Source organism: Salmo trutta, chromosome 19 (assembly GCF_901001165.1).
Source record: "Salmo trutta chromosome 19, fSalTru1.1, whole genome shotgun sequence".
Classification (NCBI taxonomy): domain Eukaryota; kingdom Metazoa; phylum Chordata; class Actinopteri; order Salmoniformes; family Salmonidae; genus Salmo; species Salmo trutta.
Window position 1 is genome coordinate 20,078,952 of NC_042975.1, and position 12,596 is coordinate 20,091,547.

Genomic DNA, 12,596 nt, shown 5'->3' on the forward strand with positions numbered 1-12,596 from the left:
CATGAGCTTAGTTCAACTGTCAGTCATACACCATGAGAACCCAAAATATAAGCTTGTTTTTCTTCAATATTTATAAACATTGTAAATGTAAACAAACACTGTATAGCCTCATAACATGGTTAAAACAATAATGTTAATATCATGGATGGTCAGTCCTTGCATCCATAGCTTTGTCTACTAATCTGAGAGTGGTTACATCACTCAGCTTTCTACCAAAACAGAGCCAGAGTGACCGTTTTATTGTTTCATCTGTAAATGTGCCCTTTAAACAGCTGCATATTATCAAGATAAAAAGTGTCACCAACAAAAAGGTAAACAATAGGCCTATAGCAAATGCAGCATAGGCATTCATTTTTCACATGTAAATGGGACTTTTCAGTAGTGCTCAAAGCATGCCATTCCACGAGAGCAGCATTTATTTTTCAACTCGAATCAATGAGCCCAGTCAGTTTTCCATGACAACAAAATCATAAACAACAGTGTAGGGCTGGCTAATAAGTCCTTCGTTTTGGGGTCATGCTCAGGTAAAACAATTTGGCTAATCTCTACTTCCATATTTCCAAGTTCTATTCTTGAAGATCAAGGGGTATAACGTTTATTGGAATGACTGGAATTCTGATAGACTTCGGTTTTTAATGTAAAGGTATAATTTAATCGTATTATATGTACTACAGTAGAAACGATGGGTTAGAAGAAGCTTGGCAGCCTTAATTTAGCATTCAGTCCCCATAAAGTAAAATATATCATTGTAATGTACTTTATTTTTCTGCTTCTTGACTTTCAAAATAGCATCAGACTAAACATTACTCACTCTCCCCACAGGTGTGATTACTACCTCTGAGGGTTTAGCGCTTGAGGTAGTCACCTCATACAAGTACATGGGAGTATGGCTAGACGGTGCACTGTCCTTCTCTCAGCACATATCAAAGCTGATTCAGATGACCATCCTACCCATGCTAGATTACGGAGACATAATTTATAGATCGGCAGGTATGCTCTCGAGCGGCTAGATGTTCTCTACCATCTGGCCATCAGATTTGCCACCAATACTCCTTATAGGACACATCACTGCACTCTATACTCCTCCGTAAACTGGCCATCTCTGTATACCCGTCGCAAGGCCCACTCCCCCCTATCTGAGATATCAACTGCAGCCCTCATCCTCCACATACAACACCCGTTCTGCAAGTCCCATTCTGTTAAAGGTCCCCAATGCACACACATCCCTGGGTGGCTCGTCTTTTCAGTTCGCTGCAGCTAGCGACTGGAACGAGCTGCAACAAACACTCAAACTGGACAGTTATCTCAATCTCTTCATTCAAAAACTCAATCATTGACACTCTGACAGTTGTGGCTGCTTTGCATGATGCATTATTGTCTCTACCTTTTTGCTGTTGTCTGTGCCCAATAATGTTTGTACCATGTTTTGTGCTGTTACTATGTTGTGCTGCTGCCATGTTTTGTTCCTACCATGCTGTGTTGTCATGCGTTTCTGCCATGCTGTGTTGTTGTCTTAGGTCTCTCTTGTTGTGATGTGTTTTACAAAAATAAAAAAATGTATCCCAGCCCCCATCCCCGCAGGTCTTTTGCCTTTTGGTAGGCTGTCATTGTAAATAAGAATTTGTTCTTAACTGACTTGCCTAGTTAAATAAAGGTTAAATAAATAAAAACCAACCCACTACTGTTCAAAGGTTTTGGGTCACTTCGTTTCTGGCTATTTTGAGCCTGTAATCAAACCCACAAATGCTGATGCTCCAGATACTCAACTAGTCTAAAGAAGGCCAGTTTTATTGCTTCTTTAATCAGGATAACAGTTTTCAACTGTGCTAACATAATTGCAAAAGGGTTTTCTAATGATCAATTAGCTTTTTAAAATGATAAACTTGGATTAGTTAACACAACGTGCCATTGGAACACAGGAGTGATGGTTGCTGATAAATGGGCCTCTGTACGCCTATGTAGATATTCCATAAAAAAAATCAGCTGGTTCCAGCTACAATAGTCATTTACAACATTACCAATGTCTACACTCTATTTCGTATCAATTTGATGTTATTTTAAATGGACCAAAAATGTGCTTTTCTTTAAAAACAAGGACATTTCTAAGTGACCCCAAACTTTTGAACGGTAGTGTATGGCCAGCTATGCAAACTTTAACATTGATTTATCCTGCAATAGATGTCATTCAATTGATAGCATACTGTTGTCTTCTTCTAATGCCTCTTAAGAGGAAAGTAATCTAAAAGTAATGGAATATAATCCGATTACGTTAATGAGTTTGGGTAATCCAAAAGTTACATTATCGATTACAATTTAGGTAACTAACAGATTACATTTAGAAAGAAACCTACCCAACCCTGCCTATACATTTTGATCGACGACAACACTAACTAGAGCTGAGTCGATAAACCGAAAATTACCGACTGACTTTGCCACCCTCTTACCGAAGTAATTTTGCTTCCTTTGTGATTAGGCTACACAATTTTCCTGCAGAATTTTTGGTTCTAAAACCATTATTTGGTCAATAGTAATGTGCATTAACCTGCTTCCTGCAATGAAAGTATCTGCCCTGTCCCTGTTTTGCTGCTGGCTCTCACTCCCCTCTTTGCACAAAGTGAAGGGAGAGATGCACTCTGATGAATGCAATCATACTGATAGTTGAGCAACATTTCAAAATGTACAGTAATTGCGGGAAAGACAGTTTAAAACAACTACTGTTACTGATAAAAAAAAGTACATTTGCAGTGAATACGTCAAGTAGCCTATATAAACCTGCCAATGGAAAGTTTTTGTGGGACATAACATTTATTGTTGGATCAATTGCATGGCTATCTAGTAACAAAATCATATTTAGAGTTAGCAAACTAGCTAATGTGTTTTGAGTTCCCACTTCCTCAGGTGGCAAATTACATAGCATATAGGCATAGCCTAGGCCAATATGCACAAATTACATGCAGGTAAATTAATCTCTAAAGAGCCAAAAATATATAGTATTATTCTGGATCCTATTTTGGCATGTTGCACATCAAAGTATCCATCATGCATTCCCAGAATGTTAGATGAAATGGCTAACTTTTCCTGAAAAAAATATAAAAACGCACCATACAACAATTTCAAAGATTTTACTGAGTTACAGTTCATAGGCCCTAATAATGTATGGATTTCACATGACAGGGCAGGGGTGCAGTCATGGGTGTGCCTTGGAAGGCATAGGCCCATCCACTGGGGAGCCAGGCCCAGCCAATCAGAATGAGCTATTCCCCACAAAATGGCTTTATTACAGACAGAAATACCCCTCAGCACCCGCCCATCAGACGATAGCGCAGGTGAAGAAGCCAGACGTGGAGGTCCTGGGCTGGCGTGGTTACACGTGGTCTGCGGTTGTGAGGCAGGTTGGACGTACTGCAAAATTTTCTAAAACGCAGCTTATGGTAGAGAAATGAACATTCAATTCTCTGGCAACAGTTCTGGTGGACATTCCTGCATTCAGCATGGCAACTGCACCCTCTCTCAAAACTTGAGACATCTACATTTTATATTTTAGTCATTTAGCAGACGCTCTTATCCAGAGCGACTTACAGTAGTGAGTGCATACATTTCATACAGTACTGGTCCCCTGTGGGAATTGAACCCACAACCCTGGTGTTGCAAACACCATGCTCTACCAACTGAGCCACACGGGACATCTGTGGCATTGTGTGAGAATATTTTAAAGTGGCCTTCTATTTTACCCAGCACAATGTGCACCAGTGTAATGATCGTGCTATTTAATCAGCTTCTTGATATGCCACACCTGTCAGGTGGATGGATTATCTGGGCAAATGAGAAATGCTCACCAACAGGGATGTAAACAAATTTGTGCACAGAATTTTACAAATAAGCTTTTTGTGCATATGGAACATTTCTGGGACATTTTATTTCAGCTCATGAAACCAACACTTTACATAGTGTTTATTTTTGTTTTGTGTATTTAATGTCTTATTTGGACTGGATAAAGTCAGTCAAGCCCTCCTGTTTAGCTACCTTGCTTTGAAGTATAGCCATTTTATACCTGATTCATTGAATGAGGGAATAATTTTATTCGACTTTTTTGTTGTACGCTAATGTTACAGCATAATACCTCCAGGAGAGCTACTGGGTGTGCAGACTTTTGTTCCAGCCATACGCCAACACACCAGATTCTACAACTCAACAGGACCTTGTTAAACTGACTCCGATGTGTTTGAGTAGTACTGGATCAAAAGGCTGCATACCCAGTGGCCTAGCTCTCCAAATAGAGTTGACAACATGTTTTATACAGGAACACTGCTGTATATTTTACCAAGGCATTTTTCCGACAGTGGTACTGATACGGTATGGAGTATCATTACACTAAGCTGGTATTGGTATCGAAGCCAAAATTCTGAACACTTGAGTTTGATCTAACTAATGATCAGCCCATTGGGGTAGCCTAAACAAATGAAGATGGGCAACCCCATGCTTCAGCCATCTATAGCTTAGGCACTATGCTACTACATCCATTAGGCTACTACATCCATTAGGCTACAGCCTGATAATATGAGCCATCTAGGCTATAGCCCTAGGAATCCTACTTTTTGCCAACACGGGCTCATTCTTGGAGAGGAATATTAACAGGTGTCTGGTGCGCGGAGACCCAAAATTGGTATTCAATTGCACTCTAAGAGGCATTAAAAAGGTCTTAAATTCATGGGACCTGTAAGTAAGCCTTGTCCGAGCCAGAACCGCTCATAGGGCAGTTGCGATTTTCCTGATTCTGTAGCATGAAGCAGCTTAATGCACAAGTACACACCCTGGACAGGACTTTAGTCTATCACAGGGCCAAGTTTTAGTTTTCATGCTCACCTTCAATTCAAGATTTAAATCTGATTAACTTCAGAGTTGTCTTTATTTTGCACATTATTGAATACTTGATGAAAACAGAACAGGGAGACATACCTGTCAAACTTAGCACACAGCGTGCAATACTGCTTATTTGAACATAAGAAAACTCAAGGGGAATACCTTTAATGCAGAAAGTAACAGACACCAACCGCTTCTGTCCTTCAAAAGAAACCCTTAGTAATGGACCCCCGTGCCACCCTCCACTCTGAGGGGCTCAGGGACTGAAGCTGTCCACCAGGTGTTTAGAGTTCCATGGACCTGCGTTGTTGGACAGGAACTGCTGGTTGACCACGGTCTTGGCATTCTGGTAGGAGTGAGCCTCCACCTGCAACAAGGTTACACAAATCATTCACCACAGACTACATAATGGCTCACATTCATACTTTCAAAAGAAAAAGTCAAATCGTCAATCAAATAATCCAGCATTACATGATAAATGACACATCCCTGCCAATTATAAATCTGTTCATTCAAACTGACAGAGTAGCTTACACAATTCAGGTTACATTTTCAATGATTAGCAATTAACACACAAACACACTTTGGCACTGTGGTACGTGGGGAGATCCTGTAGGCAGCGGTATCCTCCTAGAGTTGCAATTTTGCGGAAGTTGCTGTAGAGGGCCCTCTTGCATAGCCTGCTGGAGAAGCCAGAGCCACTCACAAACGGGGAACTGAGGAACAGAGAGAAGTCTAAAAACATTACCATCCCTGAGGCACCAAAGAAAACTCTCACCACAATGCAGATGTCTAAAGTACTAATCTATAAGTAGTAGAATGTAAATATACAAGCCAAGGGGATGTATTCAATAGGTGTTTTTAGTGATATGAAAGATTGCAGATAGAAATGTAATGAATTGAGTTGGTGCTTCAATCATATATCTACACGAGACATTTATATTCTGAACGTTCTATAAGATTACACCCTACTGAACAGGCCCCAGTTCTGTGTCCTTTGCCCTGATATAACCAACATCCCAGGCCCGGGACCTGCTCTGCTCTGACTTACCCGTCCACAGTGAAGCCGTTGGTGCTGTCTAGGACCTCGATGCTGGCGTCCCCGAGGCACCAGTTGATGCTGAGGTCTGTGCAGTGGGCAGTGCTGAGTGGAGGCCCCACCCCCTCACTGCTGAGGAAGAAAATCCTCTTCCTGCTGAATGGCGGGGCCAGCAGCTCCTCCCAGCCCCCCTCGCCCAGGCGCTTGTTGATGGTTTCCGACACCTTCTCAGAGTACTGGCTGGAGTCACCTGAATAATAGAGACCAGTACATCTACGTTTTTCATTTCTTTGGGTCTTTCTTTTTTCAATTTTAAAGCCATTGGCTTTATTCAGTTCCAAAATGTTTACCCAGCACCACACTGGTGATATACAGTGGCTGGACGAAGTGGCTAAGCAGCGCGCCCTGAATCCCAGTGACAGTCCAGCGGCACAGCTTGTCGCTGTCGGACATGCAGCAGACGCGGGCGCCCCACACACTGGGGTGGAGGAAGGCCACAGGAATCAGGGAGCCCTTGGCGTGGCACTGCAGCTTCAGAGAGGAGTAGCTGCTGCTCAGAGACTTCCTGTGGGGAGACAGATAAGAGTATGTACAGGACATAGTTAATAGAGATGGGGTGGGGGGAATCAATACATTAGAGTATCAAGAGAGAATTGATATATTGTCAAATAATAATACTCCAAGTAATGATCATCTTAGGTCTTCCTATAAATAATGGGGCGGACGTGTGACATTTGGATAAAAAATTCTAAATGGTTTGAAACAAAAAAATATTTTCATGCAGTTCCACATGTATACTTAGAGAAATAAAAGTGAATATATGCAAATTGACCCATGACTCCACCTACACAACAATATAGGCCTAGGACTATACAGAGCCTTCAGAAATATACACTGAAGTTGCTTACCAACACTGAATGTTTTTCAGTGGCCTAGTTACAGTTTTGATTTAAATTGGATTGAAAAATCAATGGCAAGTCTTGAAAATGGCTGTCTAGCAATGATCAACAACCAACTTGACAGAGCTTGAATAATTTTTTAAAGAATAATATGTGAATATTGTACATTCCAGGTGTACAAAGCTCTAAGAGACTTACCCAGAAAGACTCACAGCTGTAATCGCTGCCAAAGATGATTGTAACATGTATTGAATCAGGGGTGGACATACTTATGTAAATTATATATTTCTGTATTTCACTTCAATACATTTGCAAAAATGTCTAAAAACATGTTTTCACTTTGTCATTATGGAGTATTGTGTGTAGATGGGTGAGAAAAAAACCTATTTAATACATTTTGAGTTCAGGCTGTAACAACATGGGGAATAAGTCAATAGGTATGAATACTTTCTGAAGCAAGGACTTCCAGAGACTTTTTCAAGAACTTAATTGTAATTTTCAAGGATCTCAATATTATACAATTGTTTCATTTATATAATTGTACATATAGGGCCTAATATAGAACCCCCCCCGCCCCCAAAGTGTAAAAAAAGTAGGCCATTACCACTTTTTTTTACCAAGACATTGATATTCAATTTATTATTACATTCTAAAATATGAGAATAATGTGGACATTGCCTGACTAAATAGATTTTTCTCTAGCCTATGTGGCCAACGCAGGCACAAGTAATAAAGCCAAGGATAGCGGTAGCATTAATCTCACCATCATTGATTTTATAAAGGGAAAGTGACCAAAACCCAGGTTAATTTTTTAATAGAAGGATTTGTATTGGAAAGCCAAGTTGACGCCAACATTAGAAGTTGTCGTCCTCAAAATAACCGTACCGCCCTTCAATTGAAGTGAAGGGGCCACATCTCTCACAAAATCTGTGAAGGGGCCACATCTCTCACAAAATCTGATAAAAAATGACTTTTCAAGCACCAAATTGAGGAAATGTCTGATTTTCAAGGTCAGCCTATTCCAGTACTTGATTTTCTGAGCTCCAAATTCAAGTAGGCTACTTTAAGGCCCTTGTATTGTTTAAAATTGCAGGTCTAACATGGAAGACATGTATTTGTCATGTTATTTCATTACCAGATCATATTGTGAATAAGCCCACTAGGCCATGTAATTTGTTGTCATTATATCCTGAATAATGTATAGGAATAGCATTGGGTGTTGCGCGATAGCCTATCCTACAAAATTAAGCACTGCAGACTGTCCAATCCGAGGCACAAATACATACGAAAATATGAATTTGTTACCTTAATGCTTTCCTGTTAAATGTAATGAGACCCTGCTGTAAATCAAGCAGACTACAGATGATCAACACCAATTCGCTAGGGATATAGATCAACGTGGATCCAATCACAACTGTCTTCACCAGAGTAACGAACGATACACCAAAATATTCTGGACATTCCTCGTGAATACCTTTTTTCCAGCACCTCGGCTGTTGTTGCGTCGCATGCGCTATCACAACAGCTGTTCGTCACTTGACTGTCATTAAGAAAATTCCTTCCTGGATCACATGGTGTGTGAAAATATCAAGGCTGGAATCAGCTGGAATCAAATGCCTGCACATCCAACAAGTATTATGCATAATTATTTAAGAACCAGTATCAATTTAAGTATCAAGGTACGGTGACTCTTTTGGTTAAAAGCATTCGATTTTGTAATCGCATTTATAATTTTGTATTTGTGTGCCCATGAAAACTGTTTTCACCCCGTAACATAAGAAGACACAAAATGTTAGGTCAGTGGGAAGGAAACCCTGTTCCTGGACAGCCGCAGGATTTTGTTCCAACTAGGTACCACACCTGACCAACTGAGCTAATTGATCAGTTCAGTGATTGCCTAAATTCAACACAGCTGGTCTTCCATCAGGGCCAGGGTTGCCTACCCCTGTGTTAGGTAGTTACACTGCATTTCTGAGATCTCCATACAACAAAAACTGTCTGACAGCTAGATCCAGGATTCTTACAAGGTTCAAGTTCAATGTCTAATTTAGCTGATTAATGCTTAATATATGATATAAGGACACCTTACACTGCCATAAATGCAAGTACAGAAAAGTTGTTATGTCACAATTTTGAACAAATCCTTCAAGACACCAACCATGATAATGGGTTAAACTCGTGAATTTTATTAAATATAGCTATGATCCCCTTTACTTGTTAATGTAATGACATGAAAAAAAATTGGCAGATTATTATCAATGACTTATCAGCAGCTGTAACAAGTTGTACTGTGTAGGAAATTGTCACTGGTACCCTAGTTTATAGAAAGACCCACATACAGTACCCAAAAATGTATACACGCACTTTGACGTGAACAACACACTTACATGAGGATGCACTGAGCGGCGCCTTTCGGGGTCTGGTTGGTGTAGAGGTGCAGGTAAATCTGGGGCTTGAGCTGGAGGAGGTGGCTGTCGGAGGTGCTCTGGTAGATGGAGCGTTCCTTGTGCTTGGGGTCGTGGCTGAAGAACAGCAGCAGCTGCTTGAACAAATACCTGTACATAAAAAAAGGAATATTAACATTATTTCCTGATATCCAGTAATAATGGCAACACTGAACTCAAAAAGAAAAGACAATGGATTATCAGAGGGATCCTATTAGGGTTGTGTTCATTAGGGCACAACGGAAAAGAAAAATTAGCGTTTCGAATTGGACAAGTCCAGGGAATCCCTCCCCGTTTCAGTTTGTTTATTCCATTTGTTGCCTAATGAACACGGCCAGGATGTAGTCTACCTTTGGAGAGCCCGTCTGGCGATGACGATGGCATGACAGTCATGCACCACGGTGCCACTGAAGCAAAGCCAGCCGCTGTAGCTCGACTGGCCTGTGCCCAATGCCACCACCTCATAGCGCTCACAGGACTGGCCCCCGGTGTCAATCAGCTCTGAGGATACACCAACAATACACCCCATAGACACACTGTCGATGTAAGATTAGGCTGAACAGACGTTCACCCAATGTGAAAAATGCAGTGGGTCATATTTTGGGGTGAATTCTAATTTTGGGTCTGGAATGAGACCTATAGTGAGCAGTATGGGAGAACTCACCTCTCTCTAGGACAAAGGCAGCCAGGTGGCTTTTGCAGCTATGGAACTCTGGACACTCCCTCAGGAGGCGCTCAAACCTCTCGCTGCACACTGCTGCCATTCGATGTTTATGCCAGTCTGTGTAACCCACTGGAAACACAGCTTGAGGAGATGTTCATTAAGATCTTTCTAAAGTGTGCTTAAAGGAATACTTCTGGATTTTGGCAATCGGGCCCTTTATCTAGCTACTTACCTTGAGTCAGGAACTCGTGGATACTATTTTTATGTCTCTGTGTCCAGTATGAAGGAAGTTAGAGATTTCGCGAGCCAATGCTAACTAGCGTTAGCGAAATCGCTGGAAGTTTATGGGTATCTGATAGCATACAGATACCCATAGACTTCCAGTGTTAGCGCAACTACCTCTAACATCCTTCATACTGGACACAGATACATAAAAATGGTATCCACAATTTCATCTGACTATGGGGAAGTAGATAAAGGGCCTCATTGCCAAAATCCTGAAGTCTCTTTAACTATGTGTGCCTTTACAGGGAAGTAGCCTGTTCCCTCTCAATTGTATTTATCCAGGAAGTCCCACTGAGGTCAGAAGACCTCTTTTACAAGGGACACCTGGCCCCTCACCCACCTCCAACCCTCTTGCCTCTCTTGGGGCTGCTCTCCAGGTTGTCCAACTGGTCCAGGACCCCTTGTTTGAGGAAGCTGATGTCCCCCTCGGACCGGGGCGGTGTGCCTGGGAGAGAGTACCCGTCACAGTCATCGCTAAAATCCTCCAGGTCAGCTGGCATCAGCCTGTGGCTCTGCAGAGGGAGCCTGGGGGAAGATGACCCCTGGACGGGTATGCAGTCTTCTGTCAGCAACGGCCCCAGCAGGTTTGGGGTCCTGGAACCACCACCATCAATACATAGGGTTTTGTCGAAGCCCAGAGGGTCACCGACATCACAGTCGAAATCTCGACCCATGGCCCCACCACTGCTGCTGATCCGGTGGCGCATCCCCATCGCGGGCTCGCCCTCTGAGGGAAAACGCTTCAGCAGAGAGGCCGCCATTCTCGGCAGCCGCTTGTTCACAACGTTATGGTCCACCATTGTATGAGACCTGCTGTAGACTGAAAGGCAACGCCAAAAATACTTAACACATCCGCCAAGTTAGGGCCGGATTTCTCTGACTACAGCCCTATGTATGATCAATGCATGATGAATGGCCATATAACGAAAGTGAGCTAGGTCGGAACTGTTATTCATCGTCCTTGGACATTACAGGAACCATATAAAAAAAATCTAACTAGTAACTCAGTTAAGTTAGTGAAGCAAGATAGGTCGAAGTGTTCTCTATAGTGAATTTGCAAGCCAAACGATTCACCTGACCTTATCCAACAGGTTAGTGAATTTGCAAGCTAAACCATTTACATGTCCTTATCACTTTCGTTATTTGCACAAGAGTTCTGCAACGACAAGTTGTAACAAGCCTCGTTTGGCTTCCTAATGGATAGCAACTGCGAATCTTTCAATTAATTAGTGACATAGCGTTACTTTCACATTAAAGGTTCTAGCTGTGAACATAAAACTTAAATTGTTACCGTCACCCCGAAATGTCAATTGAAGGTTGACGTTCCCTCGATGGATTTGGACACGAGCAGAAGCTTATGACGTGTTTGGGATAAAACAATAGTGTTGCTGTTTAGCTAACGTTACACACATCTACAATCTTGATGGTGAGTCGTCGTTGAAAGGGAAATGTCAAAAATGTTCTACTTCATATTCATCATCTCCACCCCATCAATATGAAAATTGCGCGTTTCTATGTGCAATACAATAACTTTTTTCTTCTTCTCGTTTTGTGTTTGTTTGTCTAGAAATGTAGACTCCTGTATGCGGTGGAGCTGGGCTATCGCTAGATGGCATACATCTCGTCAAGTTGAATTGTTTTGCATTTTAGCTAACCTTAACTATTTTCCTAACATTAACCTAATTCTCCTAACCAGCTACGAGTTGTGAATTCTGACATAAGATGTATCCCATGCCCATCATTGAGGCTGGTCTGTATGGAGTGGCATCTCTGGCATGTGTTTGAATTTGCAGGCAAGTGGTGTACAAAATCTAAATGCATGCCAACGCAAATACATTGATTGGTTCATTTATTGATTATGGTTATATTTGTATTTATTATGGATCCCCATTCAGCAGCTACTCTTCCTGGGGTCAAGCAAAAGTAAGGCGCATCACAATACATTCACAGATTTCACAACACACTGTGTGCCTTCAGGCCCCTACTCCATCACTAGCACATATCTACAGTACTTAAATCCATGTGTATGTATGTGTGTGTATAGTGCGCATTTTATCGTGTGTGTATGCATGTGTCTGTGCCTATGTTTGTGTTGCTTCATAGTCCCTGCTGTTTCATAAGGTGTATTTTTATGGGTTTTTTAAATCTAATTTTACTGCTTGCATCAGTTACTTGATGTGAATAGAGTTCCATGTAGTCATGGCTCTATGTAGTACTGTGCGCTTCCCATAGTCTGTTCTGGACTTGGGGACTGTGAAGACCTCTTGGGGTATGCATGGATGTCCGAGCTGGGCGCTTGCAGTTCAAACAGACAGCTCGGTGCATTCAAAATGTCAATACCTCTCATAAAAATAAGTAGCGATGACGTCAATCTCTCCTCCACTTTGAGCCAGGAGAGATTGAAA

The 12,596-nt window shown here is 41.7% G+C and overlaps 1 protein-coding gene across 8 annotated transcripts; it reads right to left on the reverse strand.

The window, feature by feature from the left end:
* Positions 1 to 4,887: 4,887 nt before the first annotated feature.
* On the reverse strand, positions 4,888 to 11,938 carry adad2 (adenosine deaminase domain containing 2). Of its 8 annotated transcripts, none has more exons than XM_029700046.1 (9): positions 11,489 to 11,938; positions 10,532 to 11,011; positions 9,907 to 10,047; positions 9,593 to 9,758; positions 9,186 to 9,353; positions 6,250 to 6,464; positions 5,912 to 6,149; positions 5,444 to 5,576; positions 4,888 to 5,227 (listed from the first exon to the last, which is right to left on the reverse strand). In XM_029700046.1, the coding sequence occupies exons 2-9, from the start codon at positions 10,989 to 10,991 to the stop codon at positions 5,117 to 5,119; spliced, it is 1,632 nt and encodes a 543-aa protein (XP_029555906.1). In that variant the 5' UTR covers positions 10,992 to 11,011; positions 11,489 to 11,938; the 3' UTR covers positions 4,888 to 5,116. The 8 variants fall into 8 exon arrangements, with proteins under 8 accessions (XP_029555906.1, XP_029555911.1, XP_029555910.1 ...); XM_029700051.1 differs by having other exon boundaries at positions 9,907 to 10,035; positions 10,547 to 11,011; positions 11,483 to 11,938; XM_029700050.1 differs by having other exon boundaries at positions 10,547 to 11,011; positions 11,483 to 11,938.
* Between the last annotated feature and the right edge of the window lie 658 nt (positions 11,939 to 12,596).

Excerpts from the sequence above, each read along its gene's own strand:
- adad2 (XM_029700046.1), bottom strand. The coding sequence starts at position 10,991 with ATGGTGGACCATAACGTTGTGAACAAGCGGCTGCCGAGAATGGCGGCC. Across the intron at positions 9,354-9,592 it reads GCCAGACGGGCTCTCCAAAG|GTATTTGTTCAAGCAGCTGC; the intron begins GTAGACTACATC and ends TTTTATGTACAG. Across the intron at positions 5,228-5,443 it reads CCACGTACCACAGTGCCAAA|GTGGAGGCTCACTCCTACCA; the intron begins GTGTGTTTGTGT and ends ACCTTGTTGCAG.